The sequence below is a fragment of the Pelodiscus sinensis genome, chromosome 1 (genome assembly GCF_049634645.1).
Source record: "Pelodiscus sinensis isolate JC-2024 chromosome 1, ASM4963464v1, whole genome shotgun sequence".
Taxonomy (NCBI): Eukaryota; Metazoa; Chordata; order Testudines; family Trionychidae; genus Pelodiscus; species Pelodiscus sinensis.
Window position 1 is genome coordinate 41,689,016 of NC_134711.1, and position 26,166 is coordinate 41,715,181.

Below are 26,166 nucleotides of genomic sequence, written 5' to 3' on the forward strand. Positions count from 1 at the left end.
CTTTTTTTCTACTATCTGCTACTTCTGGCTGTATGCCAACACTGCAGAAATTCATATATGAACTTGGGCTCCCTCTGCTGGGTATACACCTACAGTGCAGCCTAACCTGTTTGCCAGCTTGCACATGCTCAGCCAATATGGCTGCTTACTTCCCTCTCAGTGCTCAGTTTGCAGGAGCTCCAGGCAGCAACCTATTCCTTTTTTCTGTCTTTACTGTGAATTCCCCTTCTTTGATTGGTTCATGATGTCACAGCAGCAAAAAAACCCTGCCACACTGTACCCCTAAGTGAACTCTCCCCAACTTCTTATAATATTATTTGCTTTCTGTTCCTTCTTAGTAGAGCACAGGCAGTGCCGGGATTCCCATGGGGCAGAAATCGTTTACCACAAAACAGTGCATGTGGACCCAGAAGAGAAGGAGATACAGACAGAGGGGCTCCACAGCTCATGGCCATTGAAACTATTGTTCTCTCAAGCAAAAGTGAAACTAAGATGAAAGTGAGGCGTTGCTCTGAGGCAGGAGGAGTGCTCAAACATTTAAAGGGACAGGACATCACATTCTGTTCTGTTAATTTAAGTTTTAGGTGTGTTTGCATGAAAAATGCACAGACTCTTTTCTCACGGATTTTGTTACTCAATAAAATTCTAGTGTGTGTTCTTTATTATAATAATAATAGTTCTTTATTAGTTCACAATAACATATGCTACAGACCACCTTGAAGTACTGAATGCATCCACTTACTTGTACTGTACAGTGTAACAGCTCATTGGATCAGTAATAAATACAGTATAATAATCAATGTTCAGCAAGAAGTGCATTGACAGTTTTGTATTCATAGATGGGTATCAAGCACCATACAATTTGTAACATGCTGCAGAACTGCAGGCCATCTAGAGCAGAGCCAACCACAATATCTTGTAATGGCAGGCTGTTAAAATGCTCTCAAGGCCTCCCTCGGCCAGATAATTCCACAGTGAGCTCTTCTAATAGCCTTTGTGTCTGTTCAAAGTCAGAAAAGAGCAGCTACGCCTCTGCCCTTCACCCCCACAGCAACTTTTCCCACTTTGCCTCATAGATATTATGCAACACAGAGCACTAGAGTCCTGCAAATCAGCAGATATCTGTTTATATAGCTGCATCCACAGATGTTGTTCATTGTTTCCCATCTTTGCTAAAGCTCACAGCCCCACTGCCCTCTGCAGAGCTAAAGCCCTGAGCTCTGAGCCCTGATGCATCCCAAAATAGAGATATGTGTGCTAACTATAACTCCATGGAAGTTCAGGAACCACACTGCAGCAGCTCCATCTACTGTGTCTTGCCTATTTAAGTCACAATTAATGTCTTTGCACATTTGAATGATAGCAACCCCCAAAATGATTTCCAGATCACCAGTAGCAATCTGGCTTTGTTTTCCACGGTGCAATCACCATTTGCTTCTCTCACTCTAGTATCACTGCACTGAAGCTCAGAAGTTATTCTCCACCATTTGCAGCTGCTTTGTGAGTGACACCAAAAACCTGGAATTGGTTTTCAGTGTGTCTTACAGCAGTCTGTCCTCAATGAAACTGTTGTGTTCCCCACTGATGCAATTTTCCTTGCGGCTCTGCAAACACCAGAGGATTGTGCATCCTGTGCTTGCAACACTCAGGAGAATAGCGCTTCTGACAGACAACTCCAGCTCTAACTCCAACTTCAGCATTGTCTACACAGCTATTTCTAGAGTGCTAACATGAGCCCTTCCAGGCTTGCACTCATGGGCTTCAAAGGATTGTGTAGACACAGCTTGCAAGGACAGTAGTTCCAGATTGGCCCTGACCTTGCAAAGATTTTAGCAAATGTGTAAGTTTTTCAGGATTAGGGTCTAGGTGAGCTGTTTTATGGGATTTGGAGATTGACAGTAGGGAATGGGGATAGGGTCAGTGGATATTGTGGCGAGCAATGGACATCATGTTCTTACACCCAATCCATAGAACACCATAACTGATCGTGTATTTTTTCCATTTCGCCCCATACCGCCTTCAGGAACACACCTGTCTCCGTGGGCAGTGTAGAGCAAGTGAGCATACCTTTGGGTCCCCTGCCCTAGGACAGGGAGAAGTATAAACCAATGGTAGGGACCCAAACCTGGAGGGAGTTGTAGGGATTTTTTCCATATGTTATATGCATGTTGTTATTATTGGCAGTATTTGTTGCATAAAAAAGCCTCCGCCTAAGCTCACTAGATTTATATACATGGATTTTCTAAAGCTACACCAAACTGTAAGGTCTAAGGCTTTAAACTGCAATTTATTGTGATCTTTGTCAATCTTTGTAATCTGTGTAACTCTCAAATTTACTGTAAACTGCAATTTAGTAATCTTTGTACCATGCAGTCACCTTGCTTGTAACTTTCCCTAAGTTGCATTCTCCCCTGAGTGAATGGAGAGAGAGTGTGAGTATGTTTGAAGAAGGATTGGAACAATGGACCACATGGCAATGAGTCATCACAGTATGGGCATGCTCCCTGCTGGATAAAGGGAAGTTTGGGCATGCTCCCTGGTGACAAGGTGAATGAATCACAGGAGCCATTCAGAGACTATATAAAGAGAAGGAGCACATGTGAGACTCTCTATTTTTCCTTCCACTGATCCTGAGAAGCTCCTCTCCAGTGTCTTTCCTCCTGACCAGCTTCCCCAGCCATGATGAACAGACAGACCCTCCAGGATCCACATGCCTTGGCTCCTTCTGCAACCCATATGTCTGTGTAAGTGTGTGAATGAGTGAATGAATGGAGGGGTATGAATGGGTGTGAATGAATGGAGGGGTATGTGCTTGCTTACGTGTGTGTGTGTGTGTGTGTGTGTGTGAGAGAGAGAGAGAGAGAGAGAGAGAGAGAGAGAGAGAGAGTTCTATCTTTAGCTTAAACCTTTGGTGGCTGCTTTCTCCTCTTTAGTTCTACTTAGTGGAAATAAACCCATACTAGTGTAACCCTGGGTGGTCTCCAGTGAGAATATTTTTGGGGTAACAGTATACATATCTGTAGAAGGAACTAACAGACATAAATAGTAGGCTCATTGGGGATAGCCTGTATGGAAAGGGGGTAGTCTATATAGAAGAAGCAAACAAACTTACATAAAACAATGTAAGAATAACAGTGAGACAATACACATCACCTTGGTGTGCAAGGATATTAAGGGAGCACGGGAGAGGATTATGATCTTTGAATAAGGATTGTTTTATAAATTCAGAATCTTCTAGTGGAACACATTGTTAGCATGTGTCTCACTAGTCTTCTCCATAATGTTAATCATCACAGTCATTCGCTCTCCTGCCACCTGCTATTGTTTGTCACACTTATTGCTTTTTGTCTTGAAATGGATGCTCCTTGTAGCAGACGCTGTGTGTACTTCTATATATTCATGGGGCCTGGTAAAATTTGACACCAACCTTGATCACAGCCTTTGAGCTTTAGTGTAATATAAATAAAAAATAACAGAATATTATTTAATTACTACTAGGGTTTATTTTTGTTCATTTGTTGTCTTTGCATTCAAGTATTCTATCAAGGAAATATAATTATTAAATCAAGAGTCAGCAAATCCATTAAGCACAATCTTAAATCCATTCCTAATCAGCAAAATATATATATATGCCTAAGTTTCATGATAGTGAAAGTTAAGCACATTCTTATGTGCTTTGCTGAACTGAGGCCTAATTCTCTACATGCATATTGTATTCAATTATTTATAATACAAGAATATGCAAACATTCTGTTTGCCAAGACAGTCATACAATGTAGAAGAAATTGATACAAAGCAAGAATGACTGTAAATGGGCAATTTTAGCCTTGGCATAAACAGTCAGTACTATGTTAATTTCTTCATGTAAATAATACTTCCTGAGAAATATAACTAGTCTAAACTTTAAAAAAGCCCTTGGGTATTTCTCTGACATGGTAATCATGTTGGGTCATGTCATCACTGCTCTTAGAACTATTTATGTACCAGAACTTTTTAGCAGATTTTGCTATAGCTAATGAAATTGTATCACAGATTGTTGAGTAATTGAGAATTGGTTTTTTTGTTTGTTTTTTAAAGTACTTTTGTGCAATGGAAAGTTTCACAAGCACTTGCAAGAGATTTTTGTTCCCTTGGTCGTCCGCTATGTTGATCTTATGGAATCATCCATTGCCCAGTCTATTCATAGAGGTCTTGAACAAGAGTCCTGGCAGCCTGTCAAGTAAGTGTTTACAGGTGGTCTTAACATACCTATATCTTTATATCCAATCTGTTTTTTTTTTTTTTTTTTGCTCTATTGTCCTCTAAATTCTATTTTTATTGTATTCCTACATTGTTTATTTTTTCACAGGAGCATCACCAACAGTCTTCCCAATGTAGCTCTTCCGAAAGTTCCAAGTTTGCCTCTTAATCTTCCACAGATACCTAGCTTTTCTGCACCAACTTGGATGGCTTCTTTATATGATTCCACGTGTGTATTCTTCACTAATGTTGTGACTGTATGTCAGTTCTGCATGGCCTACCTGGTGTCCTGTATAGTTACATTTGGATTGCATGGTGCTTATGATTGTGTAGTTGAAAATAATAATTTCTCAGTTGTGAGCCAAGCATGGAATGTCAGTGCATCATGAGTTTTAGTGCATAAAAATACAGCAGAATGTTAGTTAATGTCTCGCCTTCCGTTTGACTTGGCAAGGGTTTGTTGTAGTACAGTTAGCAGTCAGAATTGTGCTGCTAATTCAGTCAATAAGCAGGAGAGAAAAATTGAAATACTTGTCCTTAGACGATGTTTTCATAAACTGCAATAGCTCTTCGTGTCTTTGCATGAATGTTACTAGTTCATGGCATGTGCAAAATAGTTCAGAAAGCAGTTTTAACAATTGTTTGCAATATTCCTGTTGATTTAATTTCTCAGTCTTAAAATGGAACTGTTAAGAATACGAGGCCCAAATTTGATTTCCATTATTTTGTTTTTATGAGGGGTTTTTCACCACAATGTTTCTGTTTTTATTTTTAATGGAGCCAGTAGCCAATGCCCCAATTGAGCAATGCCACAATAACTTATCGAAGCTCAGTATGTCTACCTGTTTGTGTCTGAGTATGCATGTGTGCACAGTTGAGGAACATAGTTGTGTATAGAAACATTTCAATTATAAGTTTCCAAAAGAGCGGGTTCACTAGAAACAACAACAAATGGAAATATTTTTACATTTTGAAAACTAACATTTTGACTTAGTCCTTTAATGCTAAAGATAATTTAATATTTGAAAAACATACACTTTTTTACAAGCAACTGCCTAAATCTATCATCACATGTGAAGTTCTGTGTTTGTTAGCTAGCCAAGTATATTGAGTAATGTGTCTATAGACTTTTGGCACTTCATTAGCTGTAATAGGATTTGTTCTTTCTCGCTCCACTAAAGAATTGTCAATCTTTTTCCTCCTCATCCTTAGGCTTTTACAGTCTTTGTTTTGATGGTAACACTACAAGTTTGCACCTGCACACTTGTGTCTTTATAAATCATTATTCCAACTTTGAATCACAACTCAGTGGTGTTTTGCCCTTCAGAACTCTTCCTGCCTGCTTATTCCTGTCTTTTGAAAGTTTACTTTCTTAAACCGTATCCTTCATACTTTATGCTTTCATTAGAGCCCATGTTCTTAAGTGTGGTATTCTAATAATCTGTACTTACAGCCCTGCTGCCCAGTAAAAATGAATTTTAATTCACAATTTACATACATGGTGACTAGCTGGAGGTTTTTACACACAAATGTTTTTCCCATGTGAAAATATATAGTAGGTTCCCAAAATTATTGATATTAAGGACTGGTATTATTATAGACAGAGCTGAGAATACAGGTTGGATCTCTCTGGTCTGACACCTCAGGGCCTGACCAGTCCTGAACAAGGGAATTTGCCAGACCAGGGGAGGTTCCCTACCAGCGGCCCCCCAGATCACCGCCCCTCCCTGCTCCTGGCCCCAGCTACCCTCCTGCCGGGTTGCGGGGCTGCCACGTCCTTGGCTCTGGCCTTGCTACTGGGACTGCTGCAGCAGCCCTGACTGCACTACTGGAGCTCCAGTCTCGGGCTCCCCGCCGCCAGTCCTCTTGCCAGACCAGAGAGTCCTGGTTTTGGGAGGTTCAACCTGTATTATTAGTAGTGTTGCCCATCACTTTCCATTATAAGACTCTGTCTTCATTTGTTTATAACTTTTGCCAGCTTTAACTGACTGAGCTGAAATTTTCTATGCTGGTTGTCTGATGAGGCTATTTCTTTAGAAAATTTCAGCCAAAAGGGTTCAGCCATTTCTGAGAATGAGAGTAGGGGCAGATACATTATTTTGCTTGTGTTAACAAAAATTCTAATACTCTTTTCTTCAAGCATTGGTAGTGCCTGTAGAGCAGGAACTTGTAATTTGTAACTGGTGTGAGGGAGTGCCTTTTGACATTTCCATGGAAACCCATCCAAATTTAGTCACATTGTAAGCCTTTGCCCAGAAACCCTAATTCTGCCATTTCCTAATTTTTGATTGTTTGACTTTGCAACCTTAATAATGTTCTTTTAATGTAATTTTATCTATTTATTTATAAGTGTACTCTTGCATAATTGTAACAAAAATGAATGAGAGGAGGAGCATTAGGAAAGATGTTCAAATACCATAGGGCCAATTCTGCCATTGGCTGCACTGGAGTGTAATTATTTGAAGAGAATATAAAGGAATATCCTCACATTTAAAGTATCACAGGGCAGATGCCACAGTGCTGCACAAGAGTGCTCAGCAAAGCATGTGTAACATGCAAACTTGGTGTGTGGGTTGTCAAGTGCTGCATTCAGCTAGTACATGTACTGCCATTCCCAAGCACTTGCAGGCAGTTGCTAGAGTGCCCTTTTTGCTGAAAGGAATAGTAACAAACAGCCCACCAGGCATTGTACAAGCTCACTGAAACATCTTGCTTAGCAACTTCAGTATGCTTCTAGGGCTGGCTGCACAGCTGCCTGCCAGCTACTGTTCTTTCTACCCTTTGTGCCATTGTTCTTTGTAAGAGCATGAGTTAATTTAGAATATTCACTTTCAAGATAAGTGACTCAGATCATGTTTGAGAGAGCAGATTATAGTAAATAATATGTTGTTCTTCACTGTGGCATCTGTATGTGTATTCCCTCTTGTGGGTGGGGCATTGCCCCTCCCACCCCCAGCTTTCCTCCCTTCCCCCCTAGCCATCTGATATCGTGGCACATTCTAGTAAAAGTATTGCCTGCTTGGGACATCAGCTGAGGTGTGAAGTCCTTTTTGTGTGCCTTTGAGAAACCAATGATAGATGCTTATTTTTCTAACCCATTGATGGCTGATACAGAAATGAAATTCCATTCAAAGTTGTAGATGACAGGCATTCAGTGGAATTCAGATCAATTTTCAATTAATTCCTTTAAAGTTATATAATAACCGCTGGCCATTTTAGCCATTTTTTACAGTAAATCTTTATCAGTGCTGGAGTTTTTATTATACAGTGAGGATCTGAGACACATCAGAAACTATGATTTAACTGAGTTATTTTTAAACACTGTCTCAGAATGTCAAATCATCTATCTAGTCGACATTTTGTGAAATGACAAGAGTTTAATATTCTGGCATACATTGCTAATGTCCAAATTCTGGTAATAAAGCTGTTGTTCCCAATACAGCAAAACACTGAATCACATGATGAAGTCCATCCCTTTATTTCAACAAAGCAGTTGAGCATTTGCCTAAATGTTTAGCTGAATAAGAATAGGGTTAAGTATGTTGTTATATTTAAACATGTTTTTAAGTGCTTTGCTGAAGTGGGGTATTAATTATATTCCTGTCTGAGAGTAATAATTTACACTCATTCTTTTGAGCATTACCTTTTAAATATGCCATTAAACTTGATACAGGCTATATTAAATCACTGTAGATATTCTGTTGCTATTTCCATTGACAAGTTTTTTTTCTTATAATGTGTGGCCGGGAACACTAAATGTGTACTCTTCTCTATCATTACACTTCTACAAGAACATCATTACTGTGTTTTCAGTTGTTTTTGCTGGTCCTTTAATTTAATGGTACATTTGGGGCATTGCATGCTAAGGTTGGGGAGATATTAAGAGAGTAAAGTGCTGTGTGTAGTATTCAGTATTTTGCTTGATTGGTCCCATGAGAAGTTAACTCAGAGGACACCTTGGCTAGACGTGCAGAGCACTGTGAATTATTGCCAGATTCAGCTAAGGAAAACATACTGAAAGGTTGAGAGGGCTGGGACAGAGTATGTGGGGGAAGGGGAGGTAAAACCTTTTAATTAGCCAGAAAGGGAGTTTTTCTACTTGTTAATTTAAATTTGTTACTCTAACCCTAATTTGTATTTCCTTTCCATTTTGAATCTTTATGCTTCTACAAGTTTTGAACCTAGCTTTTCAGTTAAATTTACGGCTTGTTTTGGTTATACCAGTGTTCCATTTATAAATTATTTTCCAGTTATATATGTAATAGATGATTCTCAGTCACTGTAAACACAACCATTGGCAGAAGCAAGTACAACCCATGGGATTAGGACCACTTTTTACACCAGCAATGAATATGACTCTCTGTAGGAGAGTCATTGTTTTGTGGAGTTCTTCCTATGTACAGTGTCCAGTTAATTCACTACAGATTATCTTCTCCCTACAACAAGATATGTCTGGTGCAGGAAAGGGGAGGAACCTCAAGGACCTGATTACAGTTCCTTGAATCTCAAACTGCTGCAGCAGCATAGGATCCTAAAAAAAAAATCAGATGAGGAGAGCAAGAAGTGCACAAGTTGCAAAACCATTTCAGATTGTTCTTGACTTTAAGCTTGTATATTGTCATTCTTAAATGCTTTCCTGGATCAAGACCAGAGCGCAGAATCAAGCCAGATAAAGTATATGCTGCTGTACAAATGATCTGTCAGTGTAAAATCATAATCCTCTAGAGTAATTTACTATAATAGATAATAATAATCAAATGACAGATGTGTGATTTAGGTACATGTTATTTCTTTCTGTTGTCACAGCTCCTTTTATGTCAGTAGTATATAGTATTAGTCTATATCTTTAAGAAAAATGGTTCAGAATGTCATTGTGCAATATTAACTAAATAATAAATATGAATGGTAGCTCTGAAGCATATAAAAACAAGAAATGTTTATTATTGAGCATCTCTCAAATTTCAAAAACCAATGGCTATTATTATAATTATTATAATTGTAAAACCTTATTTGGATGTGTAATGAAACCAGTTTAAGTGGACACCAGGGAGCGAACGTGCATAAGAATACATTGACAATATTTGAGAGCACATGATTCCTCCCGAGTCTTAAAGGATTTCATTTAGTTTGGAGTCCTATTAAGCAGAAATATGATTTAAAGAGAACAAAATTAAAATGCATAAAATCCCTGCAGATCAAATAGAAGTTATCACATTTGGCAAATAAATGCACTTTACTTTCTAGAAGATATCTACTCTCATCAAAGTTAATACACACTGAGTTTTTATAAGAAAATATATTGGTGTATTTATGTACCCTCTCCCCATTCTTGTTTTGTAGTTAGCATCTCCATCTTTCTCATCCATCCATACCAGTTGACTATCTTATTTTGTGGCTTAATTTTGAGTATAATGTAACATACATAAGTGCCAAGCTCACTATCAGGGGACAGGGCACTGGAACAATTTGTATTGTGGGGGGTGAGGTGCTGAGTCATTGAACCAAATTGTAAACCTTCTATGATGGAAACCACTTCAAGCTGGGAGTGTGGCAGCATTTCCAATTTCAGCACCTATGCCAGAGGATAAAGGGCCTATAGAATAACCACAATGAGTTATTTCATTAGTTGATAAGGAACAATTCTACCCTAGCAGCACAGAGGATCATTATTTTATTGTATAAAAAACTGTTGCCAATGTGTAAATAAGTGCTTAATCTTCAGTTCAAAGGAAGAGACTTTGCCTCAAAATGCTTGCAATCTAAACCAGCAATGTACACATTCAAGATGGGAATCAGGATGGAGCCTAATCAACCCAATAGATCTTCTCTCTTGAGGTGTGGTTGTTCTATTTCAAGGGTATAACAAGGAGGTATAATGAAGAGTTATTGGGTAATAATAAGCAGGGACAAAATATCATGAGCCTTCCTAATGGTGAAATCTAATAGGTTGCCTGCTATTCTTGTAAGTGAAATGGGGGAAGCATCAATATTTGGATCATTTAAAATTGGAGGAGACAGATCCATTAGCAACCTATTATAAGGAACAATCCAGTATTATTAGGAAGATAATGCAGGCCTTTTCCATCTCTAATTTCTTTGAACCTAACTCCGCTCATATTTGAGCACTAGTCCTATTGATTCATTCAGTGGGAATTGAGGGTATTTAACCCCTTCATGATTATGGCCTTTTGGCATGAGAATATAGGAACGAAAATGGCAATAATTATAAATTAAGATGTTGAGTCAAAGTTGCTGTGCTAAATTCTATCACTTTTGCTTCAGATGTTTGTTGCAATCTGCTACCTGAAATGTTTGTCTGGTTAGCATTAGGGCCCTCAGCACAGCAGTTCAAGGCTTTGAATACAAGCACATTCATAGCACATTTGAAGGTGGAGCTTCAGGTTGAATTTTGTAATGGTATCACTAACTAATGATGAATGATGTCTCTATTAAAACCTATGAGTTTGTCAGGAGGGAGAATTTTAAAATTGTGGCAAATGCAAAAGATTTAGAGACATTGACATTAATGTGAGTTCTGGTTTTCCTTGCTTTGGAGGTTTTCTGTACTACTTCCCTTATGGGAGTTAATCTGCATGTATCAAAAGTTTATAGGAAACCCTCATAATTTGTGGTGGATGCATTCCTACATATACCACAAATGGTGAAATTTGCAAATGCTAGGAGCTGTGGCTCCCAGCCCCCTGCGATGAGCTCCATGTGTCTTCCGAACTCACTATGGGATCCAGGAGCTCCTTTGAGCCACGGGTAACACTGCAACTCCTGGCATTTGCAAGTGTTCGCTGTTGTGAAAAAGTTATTTCCTAAATAACCTTCCCCTCCCCCCACATATAGTTTTCTTTCTTCTCTTGAATTTGGGTTGCTTCACTTCACTCTTCCACCTCGATCATATCAGGGTTGAACTGATAAGAAAATCATGTTAAATCGAAGAGGCAGGACTTCCACGGCCACTCTAATACTCTTTGAAGAATACCCAACTTTGTTGTGGGAGCTGCAGGTGGGAAGTGAACTAGAAGGAGGGGCGGACCCTACTTCTGCAAGTAATTTTGTGGGAGGGTTTTCATGTGTCCTATAAATGTGTTTTTATTTTTTTATAGCAATGGTTCAGCTACATCAGAAGATCTTTTCTGGAAACTTGATGCACTTCAGATGTTTGTTTTCGATCTGCACTGGCCAGAACCAGAATTTGCCCATCATTTGGAGCAGAGACTTAAACTTATGGCCAGTGATATGATAGAAGCCTGCGTCAAAAGGTACAGTTATATTTTGACATTGTCTGTTAAAAGTTGTAAGACATTTGGAAATGAACATCCGTGGAATGTCTAGATGTGTGGTGTCTATTTAGAATGCTGCTGCAGAGACTCTAGCACATCTTTCTGACTATGTCACTCTTTTCTTTGCATCTCTCACTGACTCTCTCATTTCTCTCTCTTTGAATGTAAGATGCTTGCCTTCAATTTTAAAGTTCTCTGTATCCTGTCACCATCTTACTGTGGTCTCTCTCATTCACTACTGAGATGTTAAATCCCACTGCCACTTGGTCCAGGAAAACTACCTCTGTCAGCTGCTTCTTTGGTTTTCATTTGAGTGCCTTTGAGCTTTCTCCAGTATTACTTGTCATGCTTGGGAAGTGTTCCCCTTAAATAGCCTCACAGCTATCTCATTATCCTCCTTTAAAACCCTCCTTTTCCATGATGCCTACACAAAGCTTGACAATGATGTGCAGAGACTGCTGTCTATCACACTGACCAAATTACCTCATTGGTTCATTGTACCCACCCCAGTTCCCATCTATCTGTCTGTATCCATCTTTTGTTTTCTACTTGGATATAAGGCATGGCATTTGGGGCAGGTCCAGGCTTTTTGTTCTAAGGAGATTTTATTTTATAGCATCAAGCACAGTGGTGTCCTTGGCTGAGTGGAACTCTTAAGTGTTATGATAATAAATAATAGAGCTACTATGGGAGCATGGAAAGCTTGGGACCACAGATCCCATCTCACACTTTTCTCCTGTATCATAAAGCTAGCATCAGGCAGAGGAATTGTTTTAAAGGAAGCTTCTGTCCCTATTCCTTTCAAAAGGTAGATTTGAAAAATGTGAAAAGAAATTAATGTAAACCAATCACTAAAGATAAAGTATCTACAGAGTATGATTTCAGGCATCTTAAAGATATGTCACAAAAACCTTGCTACTAAATGTAAACAAAAGCTAGATATTGTTTATACATTATATTTTTATAAGTTATATATACCTTTTGGTAAGTTATTATAACTGTTACCTAATTATATCTAATTGGAGCTGGGTTGAAAACAAAATCGTAATGAAGAATTAAAATGTCAACGTTGTTTTCATTTTTATGTATTTGAAATGGAACCATTTGGAGTTTTATCAAAATTTAACATGATATTGTTAATATTTGTTTTAAAAATTGATATCAAAATTGCCATTGACATTTTTGCTTAGTGTACCCCAAATTTTCTGTAAACAAAAAAATTGCTAACTATTTTCATGATATTTTTCAATAAAATATTGTTTTAAAAGCCCTATGTGTTTGAAAAAACAACATTTTTACAGGGTAGATTGATAGTTCTTCAGGAAAAAATTTTGCTCTCCAAAAAAAGCCATTTTTTCATTTTAAAAAAATCCTGGTTTTGAAACTTATTAAACAGCACTTAGTGCTTACCATAATGGCTGAAAATTCAAATATCTAAGCTCTTCCTGTACAGTATGTTTATACAAGTTGTATTTAGAATGGCAAATGAATAATCATTAGCTCTCATACCTATTTTTGTGTTCAGTAATCCATTTTTCAGACAGAAATGTGGATGGAGGTTTACCCGTGAAATGGGCCCAGATGCAAATTTTGTGGCTGCAGCTTGACAACGCACATTTGAAAAGAAATATTTTAAGGCCACTTTTTAAGTCTGTGTTACTGCCTTCAGAGTGCTAGGAAGATTTTAAATCCTATTTCTAGTCTTTTTTGACAAGAAGGAACCTGAGATTAGTGGCCTAAAAGAAAATGGTTTCACTTATCACTCCTTCCAGCTAAAAATCAACTTTCAATTTTCAATAAAAAATTCTTGGTAGAAGAGAACTCTTCTGATACTGCAAATATGTAACATGATCAAGTTCTAGAAATAAATGAATTACATCTGTGGATTTGAAAAAGTGTTCCACCACAAAGTGCAGTTGGTTCAAGACTATTAACTACCATTGTGAAATTGTGACTTGCTGAATAAAGAGCCTGGGACCCTATTGTCAGTAGAAACACTTCAAGCTCTAGTGTCATAGGAAAAAAATTAGCAAAGCTGCTGATCAAATCAGCTCAAATTTACCATTCAGCAAAAAGGATTATCCTCTGTACATACTGCTTCATCGTGGTGTCAGAACAATATTCACAATCCTTAACACTCATGTTTCCACTTGGAAGCCTAAGACCATTCCAAGTGATTTCAAACATGCAGTTACTATTCTATAAAAAAACATAGTGAAGGTCTCCTCTTTTATCTGTTCATGGTAAAGCTCTGTCAAAAAGCCTCCCCAATCATCTCTTTCTACCCAAGAGTCAGTACGTTATCTTCATGGGTCACTGTACCAGGGAAATTACATTTACTCACTGCTGATGCCAACAAATCTTGTGTGACCAATGTCAGCTGCCTCACATAGCTTTTATGGACCTAGCCAGTCCACCAGTTATATAGAAAAGGTATACTGTGAACATTCCACAGGAAATACTACTGTATGAATGAAACTGGGATCTGTTTAGTCCAACAAGATATATCTGGAATGCTGTCTTTAATCAAATTGAACCTAGTATACTCAGAACTTTAAAGTATTTTTTATAGCAAATCAGAACTGGATCAGATAATAGGTGCACTGTTGTCATTCTAAGCTGTCTGTTAGGAGGCAAGATGCCACATAATGAACCAGCTATACCTTTTGAGTTGGCTTTTGGCTTTGGAGAGCATCTTGCAGTAGGCAAATTTGGAATGTCAAAGGCCTGATAATCAAATCAGGAAAACAGATGGTTTCTAGATGCATAGGCTTAATAAGATGCTTAGAAACAACTTGTATTGCTAAATCTTTAACATGGTCATCGTGGTCCTTCAGCAAATTCATCTCCAGTGGGGCAGGCACATTATTCAGTAGCCCTCTATATGCTCACTGTAGGGAGCATTCTAATTCAGCTGTGTAAAGCTTCACCTCAGCATGAGTTTCCATGTTCAAGACACCTGTAAATGGTCTCAAAACAGCAATAATATTGCAGCTGCCACATGAGAAATCTTGTCACACTCTCAAATCAAATGGAACATTGTCTGAGGAAAGTTTTTTGGGAAGAGACAAATTGAAACACTTCAGCTGATTTATGCAAATTGTTTAATGATTATAAGAATTATATTTCTGTAGTAATGTAAATGCTTGATTTAGCTGTCTCTTTTATATTTGGATAATAAAAAAGCCTGATTCTGATCTCACTATGAATTTAGTATAATGTAACTTTATTGATTGTAGTAATGTTACTCCTTATTTACACCAGCATGAGAAGAAACAATCTTTGTGTTCAATATCTATCTTTGTTTCAAAATAAAAGGAAATAATTTAATTTTTCTTTATTAAAGATTTTCTTTTTTATTAAAGTTGTAAGAGGATTTTTAGTCATATGTATCAGAAGTGAGATATCAATATTCTGAGCTATTTTGTTTTCATGCAGAAGATCTAGATATTTGTTTGAACTTGTTTTCACTGTTTGTAAACTGTTCACAGATAATGGATTAGGAAGCATATTGTTATTTTTTTATTTTTTGTTTATTTTATTTATTTTTGCCTACCAGTCATTATTTAGCTAAATCAAAGCAGAACCTAGAGATTACTGTTACTGTCAGGTTCTACTGAACAGCTGAATATTTTACTCTGTTGATTGTAGTATTATGTTACTACACACTTCCACTCTGGTGCTCACAGACTTGATGTAAAAATTAACACATTTATAATGAGACTTTTGCTTTTACACATCAGTTGTCTGGAATTATGACAGACTTTCATGTTGTGAATTCATGTTTAAATAAATAGAACAAGAATTGCATTTGAACTCAAGCTGCAAAAGACAAACAAATCAATGGACTTGCGCATCCCTGCGTCTGTATGTACAATGTTTAACGTTTTAGTTGATGCCAAAAAGCAAACTGCAAAACTCTGCATTCTGGATGGTGGGCAAGAGGTAGGTTGAATTATGCATGTTTAACTGCCTTGTTCGATTAATCACAGGTGACTAGAACTGTGGACTGTCTTTACTAGATGGGCTAAAAATAGTTTTTGTTTTTGTTTATGTATTTTGTGTTCTGATATGCATAGTTTTCATTTTGTTTATGAAACTATCTGCGTATCACTGAGGGTGCAAACTATCCCCCATCCCCCAGTCCTAGTGGACAGAGGAATACCCATAATTACTCTGTGTTCAAGGGGACACTAGAAGGGATTTTGCTCTTGAGCTTCTCCTAAGTTGCATCAGAGAACCACCCTTATTTATGATGGTAACTTAATAGCACAGCTGAGCCAAAGCCTCTTTAGAGCAAACTATTCACCTGATTAAATGTACATAAGAACATCCATACTGGGTCAGACCAGAGGTCCATCTAGCCCGGTATCCTGTCTGCTGACAGTGGCCAATGCCAGATGCCCCAGAGGGTGTGAACAGAATAGGGAATCTTCAAGCAATCCTTCTCCTGTCACCCGTTCCAGCCTCTGACAGAGGCTAGAGACACTATTCGTACCCATCCTGGATAATAGCCATTGATGGACCTAATGACCATGAATTTATCTAGCTCTTTCTTGAACGCTGTTAAAGTCCTGTCCTTCACAACTTCCTCTGGCAAGGAGTTCCACAGGCCGACTATGCGCTGTGTGAAGAAAAATTTCTTTTTGTTTATTTTATACCTGCTACCTATTAATTTCATTTGGTGACCGTTAGTTCTTATGTTATGGGAACAAGTAAATAACTTTTTCTTATTCATTTTTTCCACACTGGCCATGGTTATATAGACCTCTATAAAACGTATGTGTAATTGGTTCCTTTAATGCTCTGACTGACATTTGCACCTATGTGCACAATAAAAATAATTGTAGCTAGTGGAAAAAAACTATCAAGTACAACAGTTAATCTTCATCTTCTACTCTTTTAGAACCTGTGTAGAGGCCATCAAATGGGACTGAAGATAGAATCTCTGTATTGAGCAATGGCCCATGCTTTTGGGGATGGATGTACATCCTTACTTGGCAATTGCCCCATCTTCGTTTGTTATATAGAAACTCCCACTCCTATCAGGAATATTTAGTACAATGGTGATAGTGGTTTCTAAGCCATCCAGAATACTAATGCACAATTGGTACTGCTTTAGGTTGGGTGGTGATTGTGTAATTTTGTTTGGGTTTTGGTGGGGGAGGGAAACAAACTGTCAGAATTTAACACCAAACATTATTCCTACATTGTGCAGAAACGTATACCTCACACCACTGTTACAGGATCTTCAGGGGGTAGCCGAGTTAGTCTGTTACAGAAAAAAACAACAAATGGTCTGGTAGCACTTTATAGACTAATAAAACATGTAGATGGTATCATGAGCTTTCGTGGGCACAGCCCACTTTTATAACTCCAGTCATCTGAAGAAGTGGGCTGTGCCCATGAAAGCTCATGATACTATCTACATGTTTTGTTAGTCTATAAAGTGCTAGCAGACCATTTGTTGTTTTTTTACCTCTGTTACAGGCAGTTTGAATTATTTCATACAACTATATCATTTCTGTTGATTGAGCTTTTGTGTTGTCTTGGGGCAGTGTGCCTCATTTTGTTAGCTCATCTATTTAAGTTAGTAGTTTATTCATAATTAATTTTCCACTTTAATGAAATGTTCATCATTTTCCTGTTTTTCCTCATATCATCTGCTTTTCCTATTTTGATTTTCCATGACATGATCCAGTTTGTTGGTCAGTGGGTAAGTGCCTTTTGTTTTAGAAACTGCTTGCTTTTTGTCGGTTGTCCATATTCATTGTTTGTTATAAGCTACCTGTTACTGTTCCTGTCCATTCAGACAGATTCCTTATTCATGGGTGGACAAGTTTCCTAAAGAGATATTGACCTGTCAAGCTATTAAGACATTAATTGTGATTAATCGCACGATTGAAAAAATTATTCGCGATTAATCGAGCAGTTAATCGCATGTTGCCCCTTTGAAACACTGCCGCAGCATTTCAAAGGGGCAGCACTGTGGGAGCCTGGGATCAGCTGGAGTCCCCAGCTGACCCCAGGCTCAGTGCATGCCCCTTTGAAACGCCATGGTGGCATTTCAAAGGGGCAGCGGCAGCACCACAGGAGCTCAGGATCAGCTGAAGTCCCCAGCTGATCCCAGGCTCTGCTCGCCCTGCCCCTTTGAATCATAGCGGTGGCGTTTCAAAGGTGCAATGCTGCACAGAGCCTGAGGTCAGCTGCAGACTCCAGCTGATCCCAGGTTCCTATTGCATTGCCCCTTTGAAATGCCCTGGTGGTGTTTCAAAGGGGCAGTGCAGGTGGAAGTGCCTGCGATTAACGCATTAAAAAAATTAACATGTTAATTGTGCTCTGCATTAATAGCAGGCATTAACACGTGTTAATTGGCAGCCCTAGTATTGAATGATGTCATATCCAGTGATTAAAATCATGTACATTTTCCACATATTAGTCTACAGTTGCCATCTCTTCCAACAGCACTCCAGTCCATTTTGCTATGGGTATAGACATCTCAGGGGTTTAAAGGAAAAGGAGTAGAGCAAGACAACTGTTTCCTACTAGTTTTTACCATTTTCTAGGAGTTTCAAATTTGACTCATCTCCCTTGAGTTGTTGGATGCTGAAAGCTATCACTTCCCTGTCCTCCTGAACTGAGGTTACTGCTCAAGAGTCCATGGCTTCAGCCTATCAAATGACTGGGAGCCTACAGGGACAATTTTTCTGTAACGAAGCATTTAAGAATCTGAAGCCAGATGTGAAAAATCCATACCCCTCATTGACAGTTATACTGCCCTAAGCCCTATACAGGCAGCACTATATCAACAGAACTTCTCCTGTCAATCTAGCTACTGCCTCTTGGTAAGGTAGATTAACTACACTGATGGGAGACATTGTCACGTGAGTTTAGTAGTCCCTTCCCTAAAGCACTACAGTGGCACACTTGCACTGTACGTGAAGATGGAACTTTTAATAGTTTTTTGTTACTGAAGTTAATTGGTTTTAAACCTGTCATCTTAAAATGTTGTAACTTAAATTCTGCAGGACTTTTTAGTGTTGTCTAAAAACATTTTTATTTTGCGAGTGAAGAAATTGGTGGGACCAAGCCAGCTGAAGGAGAGCTGCAGCCTGGGAGGCAAAAAGCTTACTTGATCACTCTGTGTAGCTTAGTTTGAACTGCAGAGGAAATGTCATTGCCCTTGCTCATTAAATGCTTCACAGAAAATCAGTTTACAGATAGGGAAACTCTTTCTTGAATATTTCAAAATTATATACTCTCATTATTACCCTGCCATGCTTGTAAAGGAAAGAAGGCAGACATTATTCTTCACATAGTCCTTAAACTGGGAAAACCTGAATAGTGGAGTGCATTTAAGCTAATGATGCTTAATATATCTATTAATGGTGGGCAGCAAGTTGGTGAACTTGGTCAATGACTCCAAGGTAATTTGGATTAATACAGTCCAAAAAGGGTTCTGATTAACTCCAGAAGGATTACAACACTTCATGTGGCTTGGCAGTAAAAGACCAAAGAAAATGTAATAGAAGTGTAATGTAAATGAACATTGACAATAGTTGTTTAAATTCGTAATGTAGTGAGATACTGATTTCCAAGTTCCTCCAAGGAAATATACTTTGGATTCAACAGTGATAATTTTTAAAAATATTAGTCCAGTTTAATAAAACCCAAATAGGACACTTGGATGCACTAAACTGGAACAGAAAATAATGCAGTATAATAATGAACAAGGTGTGGTTTAGATTTAGCTTAAAAATGTAAACTCATGAACCCAGGAATTGGGAAACTATTCCTCTTTTCCAAATTCAATAATGTACTGCTGGTGATTTTTGGTTTGAGTGTTTTTGTCTTTTTCTACAAATTTTATGATGTTCAAACAATAATTTTCCCTTTGGGTATATGGCAAAGGCCAGCAACATATACATACTGCTGCCACAGAAAGCGTCTCTGTGTATTTGCGTTGAGATATGTACTGAGCCTTGCACGAGGCATATATTCAATTATTTGAGTTTTTAAAAAGGGAGAATTTTTTTAAAATATATTAATTCAACATGCAATAAGAAACATTTGGCGCACTGAGTAGTTATGTAACATCCCTGTGTTACTTTAATTTAAATGCAGATACAGTATTTATTTGGAAAATCATTTCCTGAACATATTAAGCAAATCCAATTTAATGTTTTGATTTGTATGGAAACTTTAAGACAAAAGAAAAATGGCCTTCAAAACTTACATCATAGAAAACTATTCATCTGGCAGCTGCAAAGTTAGGCTAATGTTTATGTTGACCTCAGTACTTTTACTCCAAGCATTATGTTATTAGCTGTTCCAAGTAGCCTTGAATTATCAAGATAGGGTTAGTCTTTACAAGTCACATTTTCTGTGAAGTGGCTATTGGGGACAATCTTTGCCATCAGATAAATGTTTTTAAAGGAAGAATTACTATTTAAATTGATGTCCCTTCACAGCAGAATAGGAGTCCTAGCTCCTGTTAATTTCAGGACCGAACTCTGTAGTACTATCTAAAGAAAGTATAAAAGTCTTTCAGATTTATTTTAAATAGCACCTACTTAAAAACATCTTTTTTCATGAAAAAGGAGAAAAAACCCACAGAGAATGAGGACTGTTTTATTATGCCTTTTATGGACTATTAATTTGTTACCATCTATTCAGCGTTGTTGATGAAATTTTAATTTTGTCCTTGCTTGAGCATAATGTGAGGTTTGTATAAACTGCAGCTCACCAAGCTGATAAAAAGGCCTTTTTAGGATGAACAATTGGGAGCTCATTTTATTTCTAGAGGACATTTAAAGTAACTTATGAATAAGAGTTGTCAGACATGAAATGCTGTATTAATTAAATCTTTTTCTAGTCTTTTTGCTTCTCCAGCTAAACCAACCCTTTAGAAAAAAAATACATGGCCACCTTAATTATAGAGGGGAAGACAAAAAGTATCCTTCACATTCCTTCGCCTGAATAAGAATAAGAACTCAATTCATCTAAATAATAACCCCATTAGCTGCTTAACTCAACAGTGTACATGGGAAAATTTTCAACACAGAATGTAAGAAAGTGTTGATTGGGTGGATCGTTTTCAAGGTTTTGTTCTTCTGATGTTCAAAATGATAATTTTAAGTGAATCTGATCTGTCAGGGTTAGCAGCTTTGTACCATTTATGACTTATGACAAAAGTGTTGTGTTCATATACACACTAATGTTCTCTTTTGTCTTTTAAAACACAGCAACAATACCATTCAAAAATAGATGACTTGATTGAAGAAACTGTTAAAGAAATTATTTCACTTCTTGTTTCAAAGGTAAACCATATTTACATTTTCATTTGTAGTAGCATGGCAAGCACATTTCAAATCATCCATTCTGAGAAATATCTTTAAACATATGTATTTTATTCTGTAAATGAGATTGGACCAATATAATTTATAAATAGCGATCATTCAGTTCAGCATGAATGTTACAGAATTAAATTGGTAAGATCCTCATCTGGCAAAAATCTGATTAGTTTTCTAATCAAAGTAGTTTCTCTTGTTTATATTGCAGCTGCTTCATGACTAATGGCAGCTAGTATCCCCAACACCTTTGAGTATATTAATATTGTATCTTTTAATACATACGCATTAGTCATTATTTCCTTGTTTCATTGTATGCATGAAGAAAACTCCATTTCTAAATACTGTTTAAATTACTTATCAGTTTAGAGATTGGCCACATAAAAAATCTGAATAGCATTTTTGTTCACTTTTCCTTTATGAACATTTTTTAATTTAGAAAATATGTTTTTAAGCAGTTAGTTCTTAAAATTAAATAACTACATAGTTTTAAATATATATTTATATTTCAATTGCTTTAAAAGTCTAAGTGGTGCTATAATAAAAATATGGTTTAATCTTGTTGCAATTATCCTAAATAGTTAGAGGATGTTTTTCTCTGCAACAAGATTAAATCATTTATTGTTATTATTATAGTACCGCTTAGAATCCTAAAGTGATACACAACAGGAAAAAATACACAACAGGAGAAAAAAGCCTTCAACCACAAGTAGTTCCAATAAAGAAAACAGAAAATAATATGGGAAAAGTTTCTCTCTCTCAAAATTAAATGTTCTCCTGTTTTAAATATAGCATCTGTGCACTTCGAACAGCTAATACATTCCACCCCAAAGGTGTCAGCTTTTCAAGATTAGGATAAATTATGAACAAGTATATGGTACGTTAATTTATTAACAAGGACCCAAGAAAGAATACTATACTTAGTTATATTCAGACCTCTGTTATTAGCTTATTTTCTCTAGCTCACAACTTTCTGGAAAAAAAAATTTAATCTACATCTCCCATTTTTTGAAACAATCCAAAGATGAACTTTTTTTGGAAATCTGAGCAAAATTTGTTCACCTGTGATAGGATTATGTGAAGACACAAAATACATATTTTTTCTTCTGTTGAAAGATTTAAATAATTTGGATGTATGCATAATTCAAAAAAGGCTGAACTTTACAAATTGAAGCAGTACATGAAGCTAGTCCTCTCTGAGAGTTACCTCTTTGGTAAATATGCGTGTGCAGATAGAGAGAGAGAGAGAGCGCACTCCTAGGCATATTTATACTAGGAAATTATTTTGAAATATTGTATTGTATTTCAAAATTAATAATTCCTGAAATAACTATTTCAAAATAAGCACTATGCATTGTGGAAAGCAAGAGTTGTTATTTCAAAGTAATAGGATTGGTAGTGTGAACGTTCCACTTGTGTTGAAATAAGGGAAGTTATTTCGAAAGAATTCCCTAGTGTAGACTAGGACCAATAAAAATAATTCTTTCTTAAAGTGTATTTAATATTTGAGACTAGTTGGCAGGCATAGGGAATGAAGCCAGAAGCTGATTCGGCCATATTTGTTGTGAACATGTGGAAGAGAGTACTGAGGAATATAGCCAATCAAAGCAGAAGAATCTGGATAATCAGTGTTTATTTTAAAGAAAGTTTATTGAGGCTGCATGCATCTTGAGAGGATTTTGAGAGTTGTATTTCTTTGGCATACATTTCCATTCTGAAATGAACTTGTGCTCAAAAGAATATCAATGAAGTAATAATTTAAAACTAATGGTGAATTGGAACCTCTAATATTGTGTCTATTAACTAGCATTTTTGGGATAACTCCTACTATTGATGCACCTCTACCGATACAGTAGTAGCAATGATAGGTACACTTATGTAGATAGGAACGAACACTTGTGTAGACAGGACACAGGCAAGTTCACCACTGTATAATTTATGCCAGTAGAGAGACATTGGTGGTAGTGATTTTCCATAAAAAGTTTAGTGTAGACAAGTTATAAAAGGATCATGTAGTAGTAACCCCTCAAGAAAGAAAGAAGACTCTCGCTTTACTCTCATTAGTATTTCTCCTGGAAACTTCCTACAGGGTATTCAAGGTCACTGCCTCAGGCTTCAGCTATAAAGAGAACCAGCTATTGTATAAAAAGTAATTTTAATATTATAGCTAGCAAATGTCACAAGAGAAATTGTAAAAAATCATGGAAAGAGCAATAGGATTTATGTGTGAAAAGAAAATGTGCTTTAGTAAGGAAGTTTGTCCCTGAGTTTGAAAATTAAATATTTAGCCATTTTTCATTTTAAAACATTTGAATGCAGCAGCACTATTATTTCCTGGAAACGAAACTTAAAAGATTCTAGTATGCAAAGTATTTAAAGCATTCTGGAATTAAAGTTGTTCGTTCTTTTACTTATACTCCTTACAGAAGTCTGAAATAAGATTTTCTTTCCCTCAGATTTTTGTCTCTTTTTTTGTTGTTGTTGACAAATTTCTTACTACTTGGAGGGGCAGAAATTAATATGTCTACTTTTCTTCACCAAGAGTTTCTATTTACATTTGTGCCCTATGATGCCAAAACAGAAAGCATAATTGATAATATTCCCACAGCTATGAATATAATGTTTGCTTACAGGAAAGTGAGCACAGAACAGTGATTATTGATTTCTCAGTCTAGTTTCTCAACAGTACTGAAGTGGTTTAAAATGTGTGCACATGCACTCATATGCACACACACACAATTCCACATTTAGATCACATTTTTAGGTATTCTTTCATTAAACCTGAATCTGCATACATAACTAATGTACTTGACTATGTAATCACCCAAACGGCATGAACAAATATGTCTTGTTAAGTACTTTGCATGTTGAAAACATCATACACATAATAACTTAATCAACCTATTGTGTTAGTGAGTCGCCACTAATGCACAAGTAACCTTTTGGGGCTCATCTCATTCTACTGCAAACACCCCTTCTTTGGTCTAGTGCAATAATGAGGGTTATTCAAAAAAAATCTAATGCAAAGAATAGGTTGATTGAGTTATTTATGTGTATGAAGTTTCAACATGCAGAACTCTATATAAGTGATTATTATTATTATTTATTTCATTTTAGTTTTACAGCCCCTATTCAGCAAAATATTTAATGGTTAGGTTGCTGGTGTGTTGAAGCCACTGTCTGTCATGCTGACCAACATTGTCTGATATGTCTTGGTTTATACTTAGATTGTATACTTTTTAGTAAGGAACTGTCTTTGTATTCTGTATTGTACAGTTCCTAATACACTGCAGTTCTTGTCCATGACTGGGGCTCCCAGATACTACCACAGTAAAATCAATCAATAAACTAAAACACCCAAGTGCATGTAAATGATTTGTTATGTAAGGGTGGACATAAGCACATACTTTACCGCTTTGATACTGCTATAAGATGCTGAAGACTAGGAAATTGAGGGGAAACAATCTTCTTTGTGATTAGCTGATCACTGAAAGCCTAAGCAGTCTCTTCATGCTGGATTACAGAATGTAGTCACCCAGAGACATCAGCAAATTGTATTGGTTTTTTCCATTCCAAGGGATCAAGTCTGAAGATATAAAGCAAAGATGATTTTCCCCCATTGTTCTTGACAGGCTAGAACCAACAGTGCTTATCATAGCATCCGTATTCTTTTATGTACTGTATCCAAAGATGGTAATCAGTCACACCATTATGAGTTATTTTAACAGGGGAATAAAAGTTGGTTGCTTAGAATATTTATCTTTTATTTATTTGCTTTTATCTGTAACAATTACAGAGATGAAAAGGGTACTAATTCCTTTTATTTCAATGAGCTTTCACGTAGTAAAGATTAAATTGCTAATTTCACGAAAAGATTTACTGTGCTAAAATGTTAAACTAATCACAAAAATAATATAGAACAATGAAACAAAGCAATCTCAATGTCTCATCCTGGCAACCCCAGAAGACCTGAAAATGCAAAGTGTGCCCAGAAGTATTTATATTGTCCCTAAGGCCTATGTAGAGTGAGCACAGGAAACAGTTAAAGACACAATCACGAACGTTATAACTAAGCCATGTATTTCTTTGGGATTTCAATTCATTATTTTAATATATTGGTTTTGATAACGTGTTGGTGATGACAATCTGGGCCTGATACTTGTTTCTGAGCTCACTCCTGCCTGCAAATATGTCTTTTCAGAATAATATTGACTCATATTTTGCAAAAAGAATCCTTCTGAATAAGATGAGTATTTTACCAGTACTGCAGTATCAAGCAGTAATTCCTCATTGGCATGTAATAACGAGGCAGAGAACAGGCATCCCAAAGCACAGGAAAAAAAACAGCTTCCATCCTCTCTGGTAGCCCAATGCATTTGTAATCCATAGACAGCTGTTGGGTCCTACAGTGATGATAAATCATTTATAAATGTGGATGGATAGTTTAGTTGGACAGATAGGTGATGAGTGTAGTTCTGCACTTACTCTTGCTCTTTGAACTGTTGGGAGCAAGTTTTATTGCAAGGTGATGCTCTCGGCTTCTCGTGGGGAGAAGGGAAGGTGACACTGTTGTGACACCGTGATACTGCCCATTAACAGCATGCCAGATGGAATTTTGTTCTGTCCTCACATTCATAAAGTGCTACTCCTTGGTTCTGAGAATGTGTAAGTGCATAGGCAGCAAACAGTTATTTTCTACAACATTCTTTATATGTCAGGAGGCAATTAACGTGATCAATGAGCATGCAGATATACAATAATTAGCCATGAATGTGCTACACTGCACTTTTTTCCTCAACAGTTATTACATTTTTCTTATATGTGGTGTAATAAATGTCATGACCAACGAAATCTGATATATAAAGGTGGTGGAGAGTTTGGTTTAGATAAATTATTTTTTTCGTACACCATGTAAACATTATGCCTACAATTTGCCTGTAGGAGTCTGTGTTTGGCAAAGGTGACTTTATATTACCTTTACAACAAACTGATTCAGGGACTTTGACTCTGAGAAAATCATAAGTGTCTGATCCAACAAGTTTATGGCCTCTTTCCAGTTGCGGAGTGGAGCCAAGAGGTTGTAGATTCTCACATATTCTGATCCTGAGCTGGTTCTTCAGTAGCAGTTGGGAAACACTGTTCCTAGAGCTATGCTGACATAATCAGTGGTGCTAATATATAACTCAGTGAAATCAGCTTTGACTAATCATCTCCCTTTTAAATATAAGAAAAATATTGAATGTCAGGACATTTAAACTTAACAATTGCACCATACAATTTTAAAA

The 26,166-nt window shown here is 37.0% G+C and overlaps 1 protein-coding gene across 5 annotated transcripts in view; it reads left to right on the plus strand.

Annotated features, from left to right (window-relative positions):
• Positions 1-26,166, plus strand: part of CADPS2 (calcium dependent secretion activator 2) — a 514,814-nt gene that overhangs the window by 442,289 nt on the left and 46,359 nt on the right. For 3 of the 5 annotated variants that reach the window (XM_075928806.1, XM_075928789.1, XM_075928797.1), the window contains exons 19-24: positions 4,078-4,219; positions 4,349-4,468; positions 11,355-11,510; positions 15,329-15,476; positions 17,233-17,247; positions 20,777-20,851. In XM_075928806.1, coding sequence (XP_075784921.1) covers positions 4,078-4,219; positions 4,349-4,468; positions 11,355-11,510; positions 15,329-15,476; positions 17,233-17,247; positions 20,777-20,851 — 656 coding nt within the window. The remainder of the gene's footprint in view (positions 1-4,077; positions 4,220-4,348; positions 4,469-11,354; positions 11,511-15,328; positions 15,477-17,232; positions 17,248-20,776; positions 20,852-26,166) is intronic. The other 2 variants (XM_075928802.1, XM_006122581.4) reach the window with 1 other exon arrangement.